At 46.9% G+C, this 21544-nt stretch overlaps 1 protein-coding gene across 1 annotated transcript; it reads left to right on the forward strand.

Moving 5' to 3' along the window:
- The first annotated feature begins 11825 nt into the window (after positions 1 to 11825).
- Positions 11826 to 17567, forward strand: FGF3 (fibroblast growth factor 3). The gene is made up of 3 exons (XM_069018804.1): positions 11826 to 12084; positions 14026 to 14129; positions 17160 to 17567. The coding sequence occupies exons 1-3, from the start codon at positions 11826 to 11828 to the stop codon at positions 17490 to 17492; spliced, it is 696 nt and encodes a 231-aa protein (XP_068874905.1). The 3' UTR covers positions 17493 to 17567.
- Positions 17568 to 21544: the final 3977 nt, after the last annotated feature.

Below are 21544 nucleotides of genomic sequence, written 5' to 3' on the forward strand. Positions count from 1 at the left end.
ATCCTTTAAAGACATGTTTGCTTTTTTTCCTTCTGGATGTCAATTAATAGATTTTAAAGTCAGTGAATTAACCCAACATGAAAGAGTTTAGAGCACAATTGCATGTGGGCAGAAAATGCTAATTATAAATAATCAGGCTCAGAAAAAAAAGAAGCAAAAGTGAGTGCACCTTAAATAGCTGATGGGAACAGGTTTAAAAAAAAAAAAAGGCAGGGGAAGAGTTTTCAAACCGTGTGTAGAGTTACGTGGGGAAGAACAGCAGTCAAAACAATTGATAGGAAAGGTAACTTGGAGCTGACTTTTGCACACCTTGGGCCAAACATGAGCTGCATTTTCCTTTCACAAAGACAAAGAAATGCTCCAAGAATGACTCTAATTTATACTGGCTGAAACAGAAAGGTCAGTGGTGGCCATTAAGATATCTGGAGAACATTATGGCAAAGGAGCTTCTCCCTGGCATCTTTTGGCAACTTCTCTTGGAATTTTTATTCCCAGTTGTTGCACAGACTGTTGTCTCTACAGAATTTTGGTTACTATGTTCCCTGTAAATGTACTTGGGGCAGGGCAGTTCAGCTCGGGTTAACAGCAGCAGCAGCAGTGTCACCACCTGCACCACGTATTTATTAGGTCTAATCCTTCTCAGAGCTGGCTTAGACGATCTGGCCCAGCCATAATCAGGATCCCCATGAAATTCCATGAAAAATGACCTTACTCCAAACTTACTGATCTCCATTACAGCGAATTTCCTGTTAAAAACGATGCAATTTAGGATTAATTGCTGAACAGCTGGTGGGACAAAAACTATACTTTGCACAAACAGAAGAAGATTCTCTAAGGTTTTTCTTGAAGGTTGAGTGAGTGCAGGTTAGCAGACACAGGGCATCACCAAAAAAAGGGTGGCCATGAAACGTCCTTGAAGAAGCCCTGCAAGGTGAGATAGGAAGAGATCCTTTTGGAAAAGATCCTGACCCTGTTTGGGAATGAGGTGAAACTACAGAAGCCTGTCCATTTTCCAAATCAGAGAAACGACAAGGTATGATCATAGGAGGTGGTTCAACCCCTCCACCACCACTGGCCTTTTATATGGACTGAAGGAAGTTGAAGGACATTCTCCTGGGAATGTTCCGCCCCTGGAATTGTTCAAGGCAAGGATGGATGAAGCTCTGGTTTAGTGGAAGCTGTCCCTGCCCATGGGAAGGGGATTGGAACTGGATGAACTTTAATGTCCCTTCCAACCCAAACCACCCCATGATTCCATCATTCCATGATACATGAAAACAGGCCAACAACTTCTTCCCACCCAGCAAAATTTAGCTGATACTGAGATTCTGCTCTCATGCCTTGGGATTTCTGAACATGAAGCTGTACTTGGGTCAGTTTTCAAAAAAAAAAATCCATTGCTTCATGATCAAGAAGCAATAGCATTCTTATATATTCTAACAGCATTTTTATTTTAACAGCACTTGTATCTCATGCATTAGTGTAATTTAAACATTATCAGGACATCAGCACAACGAAGCAAAACTGAGATTTGGTAAGAGTTTCCTTTTAACATTTTGTGACCAGTTCCTAAAAAGATTATTTCCTTTTAATTTCAGAGGATATTTACTGCCAAATAAAGGACTCTCTCCTTGTGGAGGAACCAGCAGAGTAACACTTGAAAGAAAAACTTATACACTCTAAACCAAACGAATGTGTGGGGCTATATTGATATCAATGAAACAGTCACTACTGCTTGTATGAGGTAAGCGTGGCAGGAAAATAGAATCGTTGGCCTTTCAGCTTTTAAATGTAATTTAAATCTTTTTTGTGCAGCATGCCACTGTTTCATTAATATCTGTGTTTGACAGCATGGATATTATTGAATGCTCTTTCTCCTGTTCATCGCTGGTGCAGCTTTGCTTCCTCCAAAAGCTTGTGCTTCCTCCTTCAATCATTTTAAATAGAAGAGAGGAGTGTGTTAAATTTCCTTTCTCTGAGTACTATATGTACCACCAGGCTAAAATAAAGGTGGGGAGGTATTTTGACAAAAAGCTGCCTTTTGGGAAAAGAGGGCTGCTGCTGTGGAAGGAGGCTGGCACATGGGAAGATAGATGGTAAACAGCTGGAACACACCTAGGTTCCTGCTAATCCGAGCTCAAGGACCAGATACCTCTAATACCACAGAGTGAAACACACAGAGTCATTGCCAGCTGCTACACCATGTCTTTTCTAAACTTTATATGATGAATAACTGTAAAAGTTATATATAAAAAAATTTTTTAAACATTAAAAGTTACTGAGATTAAACTGGGAAAGAAACTCACCTATGGCTAAGTTTGGGTATTGGAAAGGATTCAGATATCCCTTTAAAGACTCCAATGGTTACTTACAATAGGATTAATTTCATTCACATTGCAGAATACCTATTATGTGTCTTTAGTTTATGCTTAAGCAGCTGTCCAATTAAAGGGAATCGATCTTCTGCAAAGCTTGTATCTGAGCATAGCACTGCCCACTGTGCAATAACTCCTTTGTACTTGAGAGAGAATATGCCATGCAATTCTGATCCATGGAGGTTCGTGGGCTTCTTTTTCCTGTAGTCTTTTAAATCCTTCAGTTCCTTAATAAACGATCTTATCAATCCACCACAACGGAGTATTCCTTCCCAGTCCTGCAGGTCGAGGGAAGGGTTAAAAATTCCCTATCTCTATCCTGATCTCTGCTGAAAATGGTGCACGGGAATGAAATGGTTGCCAATTTGTTTGCAATGCATTCTGACTGTACGGGAGTTCTTTTTTGCCTGACAGGCAGGTGAGATCAAAGTGCTGCAGGACAAAAGGGGCTCAGCAGTGATTTGTCAGGGGACGAAAGGCAGTCCTGTCTGGGAAAGTGGCTGTAGCCCAGAACGAGCCTTCAGATCACTAACAGACTAAAGAAATCATGGCATGAGAAAAAGTACAGCAAAAAAGGTTCAAAGGTCAGTTTTATTTGGTTTGGATTATTGGTGCCTCCTTTCAAACCAAAGAGCAAGAAGGGGAAAAAAAGAACAGGCTAATAACCTTTGTTATTGTCCAGGAAAAAAACTCTTTTGTACACATTGCTTGGGGATTGTCTGTAATTAAAATGCTGTTGTTAGATCCAGGACCTGATTCTGCAAAAGTTTTACTCATGTGGGTAATTCTCCATTGCATGAATAGTCTTGTGGGGCTGCTCACGTGAATAAAGATTACTTCCATGACAAAGAGTTTGCAAGTTCAGGCATTACATACATAGGGCTAGGGGCTGCAGGTGTGCTGTGTGTGTGTCTGTGTTTGTGTGTCTGCTCAGAGGTGGGTGTCCTTCTTTCTGGGCAGAGAATAGATTTTAATGAGTGACCTGAAAAAAAATGTAATTATACATTTGAAACCTCAAAATTTAAGATAAAAGCAAATAGTTCTCCATAGCTTTTTGCGTTCTGCTTCTGTAAAATTCAGGTGATTAGAAAACCCTGCTGTTCTCTTCCAGTCCAGATGTTTGTCTGACAACAACTTCACTGATTTATTTCAGAGCAGCCCTGTGAAACAAAATTATCCAAAGAAATATCTTGGAAAAATAGCCCAAGATTCCCCTTTTGAGGTCTGATACAGGTGCCAGCTTTTAAGGGACAACGTTGCACTGGGATGCAGCTGGAGCACAACCCCAGGATCATCGTTCATAAATGAATAAACAAGGTGGTTCTGAGACAAACAGGTGATGGTGCCCTGGACCTCACGGAGGAGATCTGGCTTCTCCACATTCCAATTCACCCTTTTTCATACAATGAAGTATCAGAACAGGGCAGGAGGGAAAAATGTCCCTGGAACAGGAACCCCAACTGGTCTGTGCAGGCAGTCAGTGGGTTTAGTGGTTAAGTGCTAAAATCAGAGGACAAGGGATTTCAGAAAAGAAAATAAACCTGAAAGTTTCCACAGACCCCCCCCCCTTTTTTTTTTTTTTTTGAGGTGGTCTATGAAGGCAAATGATTACCAAGCAGAGATTCATGGAAACAAACACCCTTTGGAGAAAGCAGTGCTCAGACATGAAGACACAAATTAGTGCTTACTCTGCCTCCTCTGTAACCCATTACAGAACCAATCCTTCAAGATGGATCAATGTTTTTTAAACGAGCCACAGGAAAAACTCTGCTCTGTACACACCCACCTTAAAAAGGGCCTCAGTAAAGCTGTCTGAGATGCCACATCTGTAGGATGCAAGTCATCTGTCCTGATTTATTTTTTTTCCAGAAAAAAATCAACTTTGCTTACCAGTCAGCCATCCCAGCTAGAGGAGACAAAGCAGATTTTATTTCCCAGTGAGAAACATACCTGAAAGAAAACGGAGAAGGGGGATCAGATGTGGCAATAAGGTTTAGAGGCATAAAAAATAACATTGGCCATCAGATCCCAGTTTTGCTGACCTGAGTTTATGAACTTACGCTACTCAAGGAAATTCCAAGGAAAGGGAAACAGCTGCCAAAGCAGTACTGGGCAAAATATCCATTGCAAATTCTCCTGTGGCTTCTAGCACACGTGGGATGCTGGCAGTACAAAGATTCCCCAGCCCTGACACTTCTGTGCACACTCGGGCAGCGCCTGGAACGTGGGATGCAAGCACAGGTGTCTGAGCTGCAGCACTCAGCAGTGCAGCCCCCAGGAAAGAAAACGCCCTGACCTTGTTCACTGGCTGTGACACCATGTCCCTTTGCCACCAAAAAGCCCTGGGCAGTGGGGAAATACCCTGTTGGGGCTAAAAATCACTGATTGAAGCCAGGGGCTGCAAGCAGAGAGGAGGTGGGGTAGAGCCCTTCCCCTGTGACTTTGTGACACCAGCTCTGTCACGGGCAGCCCTCAGTCCATTTCTGTGTTGTCCTCTCTCACAACTTGTGTCTGCATCTTCCTTCTCAGACACTTCAGGCACGTTTTATTCATTTTGGATAATTTTACTAATTTGGGCCACCACTGCTATGGTGTTTTTCTGAGGATGGGAGAAATTGTAGAAGACTGTCTCAGATTAGAAAGGTCACTGAGATAACACACTACTCAATTATTGATATTCCCTCTTCATGTTACAGGTGAAAAATATACCTTCAGTTCTGGCAGCTCAGACAGCCAAATTGGGTTGAAACAGGAGAGAAAAATTGTCTTATCTACCCCATACCTTCTTAGATGCACTGTCTCAGACACAGGATGCCTAGAACATGGTATTAATCAGTTGATTAGTACCCTAATTAATGGAACTGCTATGAAAAAAACGATTTGTTAAATGCTGCAGAAGAGTACCAGAGGAACTGAGGCCACATCTGCTGCATGGGGTGACCAGTGACAGGACAGGACAGATGAATTCCTCCTTGTTGGCTTGGCTTGTTCTCAGGATTTAAGTAGTAGGACTTCTGCTTTCACAAAATAGGGGGGAAAAAAGATGAAGAAAGGTGATATGTGTTTTTTTCTCAGCAGCTTATTCCCTCTAGGGAGTTCCAGGTCTAGCAAGAGATTTTTAATCCCTCCATGGGATTAAATCCCCACTGTGGGAAGGGTCTGTATCAAGTGGAGGGCACTTTTCTGCTGGCTTGGGTAAGCCCCAGAGCCTGGTGCCACATTCTCCTCAACTGCAGACCTTCTGGAGGCGAGCAAAACAACACTGATTTCATCCCAAGCCTCTTGGGACTCCTCAGGACCACTGCAGGTGATGAGTCCTGTATCCTGGGAGCCTCCTACCTGCCCAGCACAGGTGGAACAGAGAGGTCATGGCCACTCTGTGAAACTCTGTAACCAGAGAGGCTGTAGGGACATCGAGTCTAAAGATAAGCTCATATATTTGTACCAAGGACCCTCAGGAGTTATTCAGCACTCCTTTTTATTTTCCACCCAGGCTCTGATAGATAAATGCAGGGAGTACAGGAAGGAAAGATCCTTTTAGCTTGTCCCCTCTTTGCACTGCACCTTTTCCTTTCACCATTACTCTGCGGCATCTCAGTTTGTGTCTGTGCACGCATGCGGACAAGGAACACACCTGGGGTCATTCCCCTGTGACAAATGCCTTGCCTCTTCCCCTGAGGGAAAAGAGGAATTCTGCTGAAATTCATCCCAGCTACTAATATTGTGCTCCTGTTGTTCTCTACATCAGCCTTTTCAGCTTTGAAAATCCCATAACCTTTCCTTGCCTGTGTTTCTCCTGCTTCCTCAGCCCTCTTCCCTTATCCCTTGAGCTAGGAGGAGCTTCGAGACACTTTGCATCGTGGCTTTCTTAGGACAACATACAGCCATGCGTGGGATTTGTGGGAAAACCCCAGGCATAGGATGCAAACCTTGATCTGAAGTGGTCTTCCCAGAAAAGTTTAAATGCAACAGTTGCTGATCTTCAGCGTGGAGTGGATCATTCCTGGCCCTGGTGCTCTTTCCCCCGGGGACAAACATCCATGCGCGCGGCATTTCCCTAAGGCAGCCACTTCCAGGTTTTATCCCTGCTGCTTGGGCACCCCATGCACAGACCTAGGCCTGACCCCTCTGCCTGTCATCTGATTTTGCAAAGTGTTGATCCAGCCACAGCTTGGAGAAAGAGAGAGATCTTTTATCTTCGGGTAACCCAATTCCCAAAGATTTGCAGGGCTGAGCGAGGTCGTAACAAGCCTCTGATTGTGAAAGCAACCGGGGGATAAATTCTAAAAGTAGTAGGAGACTTATCTGAACAGCAGGTCCTCCAGGCACAAAGTGCAATTCCACCACGGGTATGGGCCAGATACTACTCCCAGGTACACCAGGCTCCTCTGTGAATCGGAAGAAACTCTTTGAAGGTGATTTCAAAAACACACCCTGTGTTACCCCCCCCAAAAAAAAGGGAGTAAAGTTTTTCCCAGAGCTCCGGCTGTTAAGTGATGACTGAGATATCAAAGGTGTGAAGCAGGTATGCAAACACGGTCCCCAAGAGATCCCCAAATTACACTTCTACTGTTTTTGCACTCCATTTCTCCTCCATGTCTCTCATGTTTGGTTATTTTCGTGGCTGCCGTTTACAGTTCTGAATATCCCTATTGTAGCCTGCTTTGAGCCTGCCACAGATCTGTCCAAGCCACGTGACGGTCATCTAAACCTCACCATCGCACATTTTTCTCTGTTACATTTCTTCTACTGTTTCCTTTGTGCCTTGTGTTGAAACGGAGTAAGCAACAGAGGATAAAAAATGCTGGTTTTTTTTTTCCTTTAATGTCGGTGCATTCATTGTTTTGAATATTTTCGTTCAGTAAACCATTAAGAGATTATCAGAGCAGGATAGAAAATAATTTTTTTAGTAATAAGATTGGGCCTGATCCAAATTCACTAAAGAAAAGGCTCTTAGCGAATTCTGTGGACTTTGATTGAAGGATTAATCCCTCGGTCCTCAGACAGAGAAACTCTCACCAACTTCAGTAGGAATTTAGTAGGAGTAAGGAATTTAGGCACTTGCATCTTGAAATATTAGTGATGGCAACAACAACAATAGATCGCAATTATATCATGTTTTAACCAAAATACAGAAGATTAAGCCTTTTAAACTGCTGTCTGAAGGGCAGTGTAGCAGTAGCTCACATAATATGGATAGAATCAGCTGTATCATCCTAAAGACCTCAGATTGATTGTTCATAAACCACAAGAAGTAGCTAAAAAAGTGAAAAACATGTCACGTGAGTGGATAAAGGGAAAAGTTATTTCACGCCTTTTATGTGTTTACCCTTCCTTTTAGAGCTTTCTTTCTATGTGCTTTCCTTGGAAATTATCTATATCTTATTTTCCCCACCTGAAAAAGCAACCTGGACCTCAGAAGCTATGAATTTCCTCCCCGGAGCTTTCCTCCTCCACTGCCTCCATCCTGCTCCCTGGGAGCTACCAGTGTACCATACAATAAACAGCATTGCCTGCCCCTATAGAACAGGGTAACGTGATGCTGTGTGGTCTGGAAAGTCATTTAAACAAGATTATATCGTTCGCGGGGTGCAGAATAACCCCGCCAGGACAGCACAAAGAAAACAAAATATAGCCGAGTAAAACCGATTGGATTTTAGGGGCTCTTCCCGGTATATCAGCAGGTGTGAGGGCACTGCAGCAGGGAGGAAAGCTCCGCTCGGGAGATGCCATTAGCACATCGCAAACAAACACCTCATCAGCACCGCGCCTGTTTTCTTTGGGACCTTCCCACGCTCCACAGCCGAGCTGGAATGGATTTTTAATTGGAGAAGGAGAGCGATTTTTTTTTTTTCTCTTTTTTTCTTTTCTTTTTTTTTTTTTTTTTTCCTCCTGCTGGGGGCTCCACCCACCTCCTCGGCATTTATTGCTCTACAAATTGTAACTTCCTTCTCCTTCGAGTAACGGGCCGGTCGTAAATCAGCGCCGGGTGCGGAGTAACAGCACATCCTGATTCACAGCCCCATCGCTGCAAGACGGGTGTTTTGTAAAGTTTATTACAGGTTAAAGCTGGCGGGCGTTTCTTAGAGAGGCGCTTTCAAAGTTTTGCCTTTTTTTTTTTTTAAATTAAGGTTTATGCTTAGGTAATATTTAAATAAAAATTGCATCTCCATAAAGGTCTTAGACGACCATATCCGAATATATATATATGTGTGTGTGTATATATATATATCTTCTCGGAGGGTAATTAGCTCAGAGTACGAGTGCTTCACGTGCTTACAAGGATAAAAGCCTCTGTCTCAAACACTCGCTTTTACCCAGTGACTTCGCAGGAGAAACGCTGGGGTTTTGGCTGAACTGATAGAAGCCTTACAAATATACTCCGTTAGCAAAAGAATAACAGATCCCTACCGCGTTCCACTTAAAATCACACATTTCGAGCGAATTAGTAGATCATTATCAGCCGTAATTCTAATTTAGTTACGTACGGTCTAGAGCCTCTTCTCCCCTCCTCCCCCCCACGTAAAGCGACAGACTCGAACCGCTCTCTGATGATTACTTTGGGGCTACAAGGAGCTCTGGGGCATAATTAAAAATATTTCCAGAAAGACTCAGTAGACCACATCTGACGTCCCAGCCCCTGTAAGAATCAGACCACATCAAAGGGACCCTTTTTGTTTTCAAAAATGGTCACCAGACAAACTTAAAATATACAAGAGTGGGCTTATGTTTTATTGTAGAGATGTCTGAGCAGAGCGAAACGACTTCAGGGCTGCTCGCTACTCAGCGCCGCACGGAGCGAGACGAGGGAGTTACGGCCCTTTGATATTCCCGTGGAGGTCGGATTCATTTCGTTTGAAAGGGGGACCATTAATGATAGACCTGCAAGTGTTCCCCTCCCTAATAAGTAGAATCCACATCGCTTGGGAAGCCTGGCTGCGGCAGATGCCCAGGGCGGAAAGATTTGTGGCTGATGGCGCTAATTATGAGCATGCGATCAAGATGGAAACAATTTGAGCAAAAGTCATTAGCGTGTTACTCTTCCACCCACTGGTCTTTGGGGTTTATTACTGTGCGGGGGGGGGGGGGGGGGGGGGGGGGGGCTCGGGAGGAGGATCTTTCGGGATTGGTGTGGGGTTTTTTTCAGAGCGCTAATGAAAATGCCCTGCGAATGCCGAACCGGAAAATGTCAGCTGCACATGCACAGGGCGATGCACCAGGCTCCGGACAGAGCCGGGTCTCGCTCTAAAGAGATCGCTGTAATTACTGTCGGTAATTGTGTTGTATCCTCCCTTCAAGCGCTGCCGGTGAAAGCATCTTTCAGGAGCCTCGTGGCACGTTAAGAGTTATTTTTGTGCTGCCGCCGTTGTCTCGTAGCTCGTCAGAGGTTACGAGTCCCCAGGAGACGATTTACGGAGCATCCCCGAGAGTAAGGTTTTCCAAATAGGTTCTTCTTTTAGGAGGAACTGAAGGATTTGTCCCGCAAGCAACACCGTCCTCCCCTCACCCCACACACTCCAAAATCGGGGTCCAGCATGTTTGAGATGTTCATATTTTTACTTGCATACAGTGCTTCAGCTGTTTTAATTTCCAATCAGTGCGCTGGAACCACTTGACCGCCTGGCAGTGGCATTGTAGGAGAACAGCAATAAAGAATTAATTGTACAAACATTTATCATCCCCAGATCAAACTCTCCGTGTGAGGCTGGGGCTTAACTTGCGGAGAAGAAAAGGGGGAGGAAGGGTGGTAATGGCGGAGAGGGTGCTTGTGGGGTTTTTTATGTGTTTCCTTTTATTCCAGACGACTGTATAACGAAAAGCCTTTTAGCCTTGAAGAACTACTAAATATTAAGCACAGCTTAAAACGGGGAGTAGCTTTCGAGACAGTTTCGTCCTCCTGCCATTCCTTTTAGGAAAAGGTCGTACCCCTTCCCTTATTTTCCCGCTAGTAAAAGCTTCCCTTTTTAAAGAAGTCTTTAACGTGTAAGAAAATCCTCCTGCTCTACATAGGAAGGTCTTTAAAAAAATTTATAGACCTCTTCATGTTCACCAGTTCCGGAAAAAAAAAAAATTATATTGATCAAGGTCAAACGCTCGAATTGTGACGTGACTCACTTCAAAGGTGTATTTGTGTGCCCTTCAAGCACATTAATACTAATTATCTCTCAAACACTTCCCCAAAACTCCTACTGCCTGTTTCAGATGCAAATCTAATTAACGAGCTGCCTTTGAGGAGCACACAGGGACAGCGTAATTCACGGAGCTGTTGAACCTTTTGCCTTCTTTTATATTTATTTATAGGTAGCTCCATCCCCTTTTGAAAGCGTAGGCGGTGGTGTGAAGCGACAGGGTAGCGAGGGCAGATCCGCGCCAACTAATGAGACTTTCCAGGCACCGGAGTTAAGGAAAAGGATTAGCTACGACTTCTTGCAAATGCACTCAGGGATGTATATCATAACACTTGCCGGGCCTTACTTTGTCTAAGTCAATTTGGGAATGATTAAATCGTGAAAGCTCTATCTAAATAACGCCTATTAGTGCTAAGCGCGAGCTGATTGATTTAGGAATAACTGTTTGCTCGCCTCGCCGGGGGCAGAGCGGGGGACACGCACACGCTGAGCAAATCCCCAGTGCGAGCCACGGGGGTGTTCCTTCCCCCCCATCGCCTCCCGGGGAGCCGGGACCTTCACCCCCTCCCTCGCTCCTCTGCCTTTAACTGGCGCACTTCCCAAAGCCACCTCCCGAAGATGTTCGCTGGGAGCATCACCGCCCCCCCCCCCCCCAATCCCCGGAGCGCGGGGGCTGCGCGGGGGGCGGCGGCGCTCGGCGGAGGGTCCGCGGCTGCTCCGCGCTGCCGGCCCCCGTGCGGGGGTGTGCGGGGTGCGCGGTGGCGGGAGGGAGAGAGAGAGAGAGAGAGAGAGAGATGCTGTGTAATTTTATCCACGCTGCACTCTGGGAGTTCACACGAGACTGATACCTTTTGCCTCCTCTGCTCTGTATCAATTGGTCGCAGATCAGGCTATTGTTGCAGGAAGCTGCTTTTATTTCTATGCTCCGTCGGTCAACTATTTTCCCCACAGTCTCCTGCCGAAATTCAGCGGCTCCCTCCCTCCTTCCCTCCCTCCCTCCTTGCCTGTCTGTCTCTCACGCATGCCGTCTGTCTATCTGGAAACCCAAGGAGGAGGCTGATCACGGCAGCTCCGTGTAACACAAACAGCTGGGACTCTTCGGTGGCCTTTGCCGATGTCTATTGATTTAAGTAAATCTGAGGCAGATAAAAGGGCCAGATCGAGGCTGATAAAATCTTGCCAATGCTGCACGGCTCGAAGCAGTGTGCGCTCGGCATCTCCGGAGTGCTGCTAGCAAGACGGCTTTAATGGGACCCCTGGTGCCACTCGCTGCGAGCCTCGCTCTCCCCAGCAGACTAAGCGCTGCGGCCATCATGCCACAATGGTTATAATTTGGATCTTGTTCCTGACTCTGTTGCAGGAGCCCTGGTCCCCCGGGCGGGCCGCGGCCGTGCCCGAGGCCGCCGGAGCCGCCCCGAGCGCCCCCCGGCCGCGCCGGGATGCGGGGGGACGCGGCGGCGTCTACGAGCACCTCGGGGGAGCGCCCCGGCGCAGGAAGCTCTACTGTGCCACCAAGTACCACCTCCAGATCCACGCCAGCGGCAGGATCAACGGCACCCTGGAGAAGAACAGCGCCTTCAGTGAGTACCGGGCTCGCCTCGCCCCAGACCGCGGCCCCGGGCCGGGCTGTGCGGGGACGGGGGTCCCTCGCCCGCACCAATCGCGCTCTGCTCCGGCGGGCAGCGAGTGCTGGACGGGGCGGACGGGGCGGTGGCGAAGCCGCTCCCGCCTCCGCCGCTGCCCCGGGGCCGGGGCCACCGCACGGCCGCTGAGGCTCCTCGCCAGGGACCGGGGGCGTCCCGCGGGGTCGGGGCATTGGCCCCCTGCCGTCGCCTCGGCGTCCCGAGAGCCGCCCCGCTGGCTCCGCCGGACGCGCAGCTCCCCTGCCCCGGGGGCCGGCAGCACCCCCGGCCCTCGAACCGGGCGGGGAACTCCCGAGCCGGCCCTGCAGGGTGCGGGGGGGGGGAGCCGACCGCCGGCGGAGGGTCGCGATCCCCCCGGGGCAGAAGGAGACCCCCCGAGCCTCAAGTTTCCCCCGACGGGGCCCGCGACCCTGCCCCGCGCAGCCCTCCCGAGCTGTCACTTGGCCGCGCCAGCCCTGCCCCAGCCCGGCCCGCTGGGCAGCCGGTGCCCGGCACCTCCCCGGGGCCCATCCCGGAGCCCTTTGGGGCTGCCCGCATCTCCCCCGTCCCGTCCCAGCTTGGCTCCCGCGGGAGGGTCGAGCCTCCACCGGCTAAATCACATCTGTCCCCTTTGACATGTGCCGGGGAGCGGCGGTGATTAAGATGAAAGCGGATATGTCGGGAAGTGAGGGCGTTTGTGCGAGGGCGGAGGAGGCAGCAGAGCGGGGCTCAGCACCGGGGAGCCCCCGGCGCCCCCGCACCCAGCCCGGGCACAGCCCGGCCTCCGCCCCGGCCTCGCCACCCCAGGATGCGTAAATCCCGCCTGGTGACGGCACACAGAGATAGGGAGACCTCAGGGATCTGTCTGAAGTCCATAAAGGAAAACCACTATTTCCTAGAGAAACCCCCCCTCGCCGTCCCAGCCCGGAGGAGGCATCCTTCAGCAGCGAACCGGTGCCTGATTCAAACCAGCTGTGCCAAACCCAGGCCAGCAATCCAGCTCTGCACAGGGAGCAGCCCCCCGGCTCTGCCTTCAGGCTTTCCAAAAGGCAGCAGGGGGTTCGGGTGCCAGGGTCTCCTCTTGCTTCCAAGCACTCATAGAAAGTACAGAGCCATTAGGCCATGGCTGGAGAGCTGAGAGCGGGGTTTGAGCGAGCCTGATGGAGAGCCGTGCACATACAGCAGCATCTTCCGAGCCATTGGTGCCTCCATCAGGGTCCTGGCACCTTTGGCTGGACATAAACATTTGGGCAGCAGCCTTGCCTGGGACACTTCTCGTGCTGCAGGACCCCATCCTGGACGGCCCGAAAATCTCCTGCCTTTTAATTTGTCTCAGACAGTCATACAGTCCTGTCTGGAGGGCTGCACTGACCTCCTAAATGACAAGCCCCTTTCATGGTTATGTACATGGCTCTAAAATGCAGCGGCCTCGCTCTGTTTCACCCTCTGGAGACCTCAGCACGGGCTTTGTCCTGAAATGGGCGGCTTTGTGACTGGCTTCAATAAGTCAAGAGCTCTTGTGTTCCTAAGCATTAAAGAGGATTTAAACTTTTTTATACACATATAGGATTAAGTGAACCTCTAGTTCAGTGTCAGATCTTTTTCGTTTTTGAAAGAGTTCAATCTCAATCAGACATCTTGGGGTTTATTGTCCACCTTGTCTCGAACAATTCCCACATCATCCTTGCTTTGTATTGATAATAATAATAATAATAATAATAATAATAATAATAATAATAATAATAATAATAATAATAATAGTAATTTCACATGATTGCACTGATTTTTCTGTGAGCTAGTGGTAACTGTGAGATCACACTCCTCAGGTAAGCAGCCATGCAAATGTATCTCAAAAAAATTACACCTGAGCAATAACACATCTCCTAATTCTGTTCCTAGGCATTCTGGAAATAACTGCTGTGGACGTTGGAATCGTTGCCATCAAGGGCCTGTTCTCTGGCAGATACCTGGCCATGAACAAGAGGGGCAGACTTTATGCATCAGTAAGTTTGGCTGAAGTCTGGCATGTGCCTGTCATTTCCTGTGGGGTGAACAGGTCTAGTGGGGAGCACCGGTTTCTTACAAATCCACATTTCCAGAGAAGAGTGGTGTTACAAGAGGTTTTTGCCTGGAATTTTTACAGGCAACCAATCAGTATGTTCTTAAAACTGGGGGAAAGCCGTGCTCTTACTTTCGTACTGCCTGGACAGCCACAGGTACGTGGAATGGCAGAATCGCCCATATTTTATGTGGATCTTGGATGCTGGCAGGCACATGTCAGATAAAGAATGTCCAGAAGTAACTGAGCATTGATGCTACAGGAGAGCAACCTCCTGATGGGAGTTTCTTTGCACAGAGCTTTTGGGCGGGCAGTGAAACAATTTACAGGTACTAAAAGGCAGGGCTATAGCAAAGAGAGCAAGAAGGAGAAGGTGAAGGAAGACAAAGGTGAAAATAAACACCTTATTTTACTCCTTTGACCTAATTTTTTTTGCCCTGATCTGCTGATATAAGTGGGAGCCTTGCCTTTTCAGCCCAGACGTATTTCCCCTGAGTGAATAAAATACTTCAGCTTGGACTTCTTCACACTCAGGGACACACCAGGGCACGTTTGTCAGCGTGTACCATACACATTATCTCCCTACTTGAATTTCTCCCATTGTCTTTGATTACATCCCGGCAATCTTGCGATCTCTTACTGCACGGCAGCCAAACTGTGCAGTTCCCCCATGAATCCTGGGGCATGGAAGCAGGTTTGGAGAGGAGAAATATGGCTGAGGTGAAATTTGCCCCCTCCTAGAAGTCATCAGATGTACCTCTGCTGATTTGAGCAGCAGGGCATAGCCTTGAGCAATGTGATCTTGTCCCATGAGAACCCAGCCTAGGTGACACAATCAGCTCCGTGCCTCCCCAGCTTGACACATTTAACTCCGCTTTTCAGGAGTGTTCTGGCAGTGTTTATGACCCAATTTCTCACGTGATGCTCCCTGATTAAGGAGCCTGTGTGTAAAGATGAGGGTTCTTTGCTTGCTGCAGAGAACCAGACCAAAAACGATTTTGGCAAAGCGAAATGCAGATGAAGAGGAGTGAGGGCATGGTAGCTCTGCTTGCCAAAGTTAAGTCTGTCCACTTCTGTGCTTCTGGCTAATATTCTGATTGAAATGGGTATCTTTCTCAGTGGATCTCCTCCATCAGCTCAGAGCCAGCATCTGACCCAAAGAAATTATTTGGAAGGATGATTTTTTCAATTTCTTTCTTATTTTTCTCTCTTTCTTCTTCAAAATAGGTTTGGAGTTTATTCCTTCAGATTACTTAAAGTGAATTAAAATAAGACTAAACAAATTCTGAGCAAAAAGCTCCTCTCCTAAAGTGGAGAAAAGCCAGGAGCAGGATAGCTCTGAGACTCCTTTTCTCCTGGACTTCCCTTTCTGGTGTGAGGAGCATCAGGCCATCCTGAAGTTTGTTCATCTGTCTCGTGCCAAAGAATATCAGCCATGAAAGGTTTCTGTATAGCTTGAAAAGATAATTTGTCCTCTCCAGCTGCAGTTTGAGAGAGGCTGCTTTACACCTGTGTTTCAGAGCTGGAGGGACAAGCCAGGGAAAGCTATTCCACTCCAGCTTTTTTTCACAGGAGGGCAAAGGGGTGAGGGCTCAGCTCAGGAGGAATTTCCTGGCTTTGCTTACCTGGAGAAAACTGTCCAACATCTTTACTGATAGCACTGGCCCAAGACCCTGTGCAAGGCCCCTGTTGCAAAAATCTGACTAATTCAGGGAGCGTTTTATGAAATCGTACCGGAACAACTCCGTTATCCCTCGGTTCACCAATTTCCCCATGTCAACAAAATGGGTTTGTTGAGCCTGCAGGATTCCTTTGTGCCCTTAGCAGATCGTGATAATCCTCTAGATTTATCCTGTGTGATAAACCTCCCCCCCCAGCCAGAAGGGAGGCAGGCAGCGGGACAAATCCACCTACATCTGGTGGCTGTGTGGGCTCCAGCACCACAGCATCTGAAAACCTTGTCCTTGCAAGGAAGGGCGCTTCCGTTTCACAGCTGGGAAGCCGGGACATGTGGAGTCTTTTAAAATCTTGTTATACGCCCATCAGCCTTTCTGGGGAGTGAACAGCATTACAGACATGCTGTTAGTGGGGTCTGAGGGCTTTTCTGGCCCCAGCCTGGCTACCTGTGCCCTTTCCACTCCTCCAGACAACGAAAAATATAAAACCATGGTGGTAGTTCCCTTCTGCCTCTGGGCTTCACACGTGTTAGATCCTGAAATCTTAATCCCACAGGCAGAGCAAGGATGGGTTTGGGGCTGAGGAAAGGTGGACAGTGTGGGAGGTCCTTTGTGCTGGTTCTCCTGCTCCCAGGGAACAGGGAGCAGTTCCTTGTGCCAGGCTTTTGCAGAGCTGTCTCTCAGTCAAGGAGCAGGTGAAAAGAGGCAAATTTGGACAGATCATGTGAGATGTGAGCACCTGGGATGGGTGCACGTTCTGCCTTATGGTTTGTGATGAAGGAGCAGCCGGGCATTTTGGAGGAGCACACTGGTAGGCAGAGCGTGCTTTCACTTTGTTGTGCTGACAAAGAAGCTCCGTAAAGGTGCAGGTTACTGCTCAAATATCCATCATGGACTGGATGTAACAGACTACAAGTGTATCTAATACACCAATTGAAGAGACACATTTTACATTACGCTGTAGGATTTTGCCTTTTCAATAGATGGCAGAGGTTGATAGGCAGCAATTAAATCACCTGTCCAGTTCACAGGTGCAGTAAATTCATAAGCACCCAAAAAAATCACAGCTGAACAATCAGCAGAGCTATTCACTCCTATTCCGTTTGGTTTTGGGGCCTCTTCCTGGGATCTCTGATGCACAGAGTGTGCTCACACTGCTGCCAGGCAGCACCTTGTTCAGGCTCAGCGCTTCCCTCCTGCCTTTTGTAGCCCCAGCCCGAGGTTTTCTTCCCAAGTGTGCTGCTGTCCTTGTCCTAAAACTGCATCTTGTTTCAGATTTTGTCACGTTTCCTTTGCAGGAGAACTACAACTCTGAGTGTGAGTTCGTGGAGAGGATCCACGAGCTGGGTTACAACACCTACGCCTCCCGTCTGTACCGGACTGTCCCCAGCAGGGCCGGCACCAAGCGCAAAGCCAGCGCTGAGAGACTCTGGTACGTCTCAATCAATGGCAAGGGACGACCCAGGAGGGGCTTTAAGACCCGCAGGACACAGAAATCCTCTCTCTTTCTGCCCAGAGTGTTGGATAACAAAGACCATGAAATGGTCCGGCTGTTCCACACGAACGTGAAATACCGGGAGAGTCTCCTGAAGGCCCCGAGCAAGAACCAGCGCAGAAGGAGAGGACACTGACGGGGTGGGGGGAGCTCGTGTTGGGGATGGGAGGGACTGAGAGCCTTCAAGATGCTACTAAAAAAACTAACAGCTGTGATTGTAAGAGAGGCATTAACACGGACAGGTTTTATACGCTGTGTACTAGAACCCAAAAGCACATCGCTTGCTTTTAGCTGTTGTAGGACTGTTCCCTGTGGGGAAAGAGATGTGAGATAAGCTGAGGCACACTCAAAGGTAAATTAGCTGGCTGTAATAATTTTGTCAATGACTTTCACGTTTTCTTTTCTAAAAAAAAAAAAAAAAAAAAAAAAAAAAAAAAGGTATCATTTTTATTTCAAGTATTTTCATTCTAACTTGCCATAGGTTATTATCTCAGTGATGCTGCCCTCCCAGAGCACATGGATATTTTACACTTACCAGATTTATGTCCACAGAGAAGGTATAGCACTTTCATGGCTCTTCTGGCCATAAGAGGCTACATTCTTATTTTTACATAATACAGGAGTTAGAAAACCAGTGTTTTGTTTTGTTTTGTTTTGTTTTAATTTACATATATTTATTTTTATTTTAAGACCAGCTGTTATCAATCATACTTTTTCCAAGACTGTCCAAGAGAAGTAAGATTGTCAGCTACTTCAAACACCTTAGTAGACCTACACATCACAAGATTATCCTTGATTTTGTGAAACTAAATCTCCGAGATGCCTGACCTTGTCATTTAAATAAATAAATGTTGGTAGAGTGGCATTGGCATTGGTCAGGCTTTGGCAACATAAATCTGTTTACCAACTAATGAATTCTCTCTTAGAATAGGGCTCAAAGGTGAGGTGAAAGAGAGTAGGCTCAGGTTGGATATTGGGAAGGAATTCTTCCCTGTGAGGGTGGTGAGGCCCTGGCACAGGGTGCCCAGAGAAGCTGTGGATGCCACATTCTTGGAAGTGTCCAAGGCCAGGCTGGATGGGACTTGGAGCAGCCCAGGGTAGTGGAAGGTGTCCCTGCCCATGGCAGGGGGTGGAATGGGATGAGCTTTAAGGTCCCTTCCAACCCAAGCCATACCTGGTTTCTATTATTTTTCTGCTGTGATTCTGGAAGTTAACTTCTGCAAAGCTGAGGAGATTCCACACCACAGATTCAACTTTGAGCAAGGAGTTAAGCTTTAAACATTTCTCTTGGCATCCAGGAGATGACAGAGTAGTACAGAAACAGAGATGTGCTTGTCAAGCACAAATAATGGTCATTTCAGTGAGGTTTGGCCTTGTGCTCTTCATTTCCCAGAATTAGGCCCTGATAGTGGAGAGCTGGAGCAAAGAAGGACTGCGCTGAAAGAAACGCTCCGTCTGAATTTAACAAAAGATCTGTAAGTTAAATCTGACATTGCGTAGAAACAGACAGGTGGGAATCCCATTCCTGGTCATATGGAGGAGAAAAAAGGCCTTCTTGTGGGCTGCTGTTGAATGTGCCCATTTAAATGTTCTCATTTAAAACTAGGTAGTGGAAAACCTTCCATTCGCTAGGAGGTGAAATCCATGAGGGAGAGGAGTAAGATGAGTCCACGGAATGAGGTGACCAAGCCTAGGTTTAGCACTGCTCACATCCCTGTAAAGGTAAAACCAGAGAGGTGTTCTTTGTGCTCCATTCCTTCCACCCTTGTATCTTTTCTGCAATATTCTAACAAAGGAGGAGACTATGTTTGAATAAGAAAGTCAAAGTTCCTTGATCTCTGTTCCCCTTTATACTGAAATAATGTGAAAAGACCCTTGAAGGACGTACATTAAATAATGGTGCACACAGAATAGACCTAGGTTTAAAGAAGAGTACGGGAAACCATGACCCATGTTCCCAAATTTTCCTGCTTTTACAAAATACCCGAAAATAGTGCTGGGATCTTCACACAGTTAATCAGGCAGTCTCATGTCAGGAGCCACTGTGCAACGAGGAAACAGAGAGAAGGAAAAAGAAACAGAAGAATTCAGATTTTCTGTTTGCTCGCTCTCCTGTGAGCCACACAAGGCCCAAAATGCTGCAGGATCCAGGGTGCCTTCTGAAAGTTGCTTGTATCAGGGCAGAAAATTAAGTTTTGCCTCCTGGGTATCAGGGGGGTTTTGGAGACACCTTGCTGGCTCTGCCAGCTCCCCAGTCTCAATTCCCAGCTTCACTTCCCACCAGAGGCAGGAGCTGGCTGGGCAGGAAAGGGGGATGCAGGGAGCCCTCCCATCTCTCCAGCTCCAGGAACAAAATGCAAGGCAAGGAAAGTGTCAGCAAGCCCAACTGGCAAGGAAAGATCACATACAGCTGAAGGTTAAGAGAGACGGTTTCCCTCATGTTTAATTTCTAAATAAATAAATGAAAAATATTTATTTTCGCCGCTTTCAGATCGACTTCGCCTCAAATTGTAACAAAACCAAGATCCATTCTCACTCTCTCTCCCCTAAAACTGCTGTTGTAAAGTTAATGGCTACTGGCTGCTTCAGGTATTTTTGATACAGTCCTGCTGGTCTACAGAAAACGAACAAACTCCTGTTTCCCATGACACAAAGATGCATCTTCACCCCTGCTCCAAGTCCATTTCCTACCAAACGTTTACTCTTCACTCCCAGCTTTGCTCAAGGGCAAGTGTTTGTGCTGGCTGTATCCCTTGCCTTGCTCTACCCCTGCTCTTAGCAAATTTCCCTCTCATTCTTTTCTCCTGCCTCTCTTTCCCAGATGGCCCAACTCCCTGCCCTAAAGGACCAGCAGGTAATTGCTGTGGGTGATACAGGAATATCACTAATTACAAAACACCTGCTTACTCCTGCCTTGGTTTTGAGCTGTATTTCACTCTTGTAGGAATATTGTTTTAAGCACTTTCCCATAGGAAACAGCAATGAAGTTAAGCTTAACTAATGAACTAATATCCTTATTTCAGTGTTAGTTTTCATCCCAACAAGGCCAAAATTACTATCCCTGAAAAAGAAAGGAGAGGGGAGACAAAAGAAAAAAATAATTAACTGATTGGACACAATGGCATTTTAACTACTGTAGGTAAGTGATGATTTTCACATCAACCTAAAACAATTTCATCCACATTCTTAGAATTTTTCTTTGCTCAGTCTCATTGCAGCAACTCAAAGGAGATGGCTTTGGGATTTGTCTTTTTTTTTTTTTTCCTATCTTTTAAGAAACATTAGACTTCTTGTTGAAATGCTTTTCATTACAGACATTCATTGCTTAATATTCTTTGAGCAACCTTGAATTCCACAGTTCCCAGACACTGCCAGGCCGAAATCCTATTCATGATAATGATCCCAGTTGTGTTCTATATCCCGTTTTATTTCTTCAGACCAGAACCATAGGGGATACCTTACAGGAGGAAGGAGATTTGAGCTGCTTTCTCCTCAGGATTAAAACATCCAGATGTGTCTCCTCTTTTAAAAGGTTCTTGAGTGAATCTCTACCTTTCCATTGTACAGGCTGCTACTGGGATTTTTTTTCTTTCGTGTTTTTTTGAGGAAGATGGAAACTTTACCCCTTTGGGGGCTGCAGAGTTTCTGCAGACTTCACGTACTCCAGAGCACAAAGCTATTGCTGTTCTCACCCTGGAGCCAGGAGAGGATGCTCACCACAAATTAACTGCCTTCTCCTGGGCTACCTCCTCTAGATGACCCTGCTTGAGGGCAGGGCTTGGGTGGGATGCCCTCCACAGCTCCCATCCCTCAGCCTGTCTGTGATTCAGTGATTAGCTGTACTTAATTCAAGCTGATTATTAGTTGCCTTTCAATGTTCAGATTCCTGCTGTGCATTTTGGAGTGCAGTTCCCTCTCCCAACCCCTCCGACATCTCTCCATTCACAAACCAAGCATGCTGTTCAGTTTGGGATCAGTAATTCTCCAGCCCACCCTAACAGTCTGGTGCACTAACCATCTGTTTTCTCCCTTAAAATCACTTACTGCACATTCAGTAGAGCTGCCCAGCTGCCAGGTATGAACAAGAATTGAGCAGCTGGGGTATGTACTTTCAAAAATTATCTTTTCAGCTTGCTCTTCTGCACCATCTCCTTCCCACACTCCACAAGGTACCTTTTCTTCATCTCC

Source organism: Aphelocoma coerulescens, chromosome 5, assembly GCF_041296385.1.
Source record: "Aphelocoma coerulescens isolate FSJ_1873_10779 chromosome 5, UR_Acoe_1.0, whole genome shotgun sequence".
NCBI classification, from domain to species: Eukaryota; Metazoa; Chordata; class Aves; order Passeriformes; family Corvidae; genus Aphelocoma; species Aphelocoma coerulescens.

Coding starts and splice junctions, on each gene's coding strand:
- FGF3 (XM_069018804.1), top strand. CDS start 11,826: ATGGTTATAATTTGGATCTTGTTCCTGACTCTGTTGCAGGAGCCCTGG. Junction 12,085..14,025: donor GGAGAAGAACAGCGCCTTCA/GTGAGTACCGGG, acceptor TTCTGTTCCTAG/GCATTCTGGAAATAACTGCT. Junction 14,130..17,159: donor GGGGCAGACTTTATGCATCA/GTAAGTTTGGCT, acceptor TTTCCTTTGCAG/GAGAACTACAACTCTGAGTG.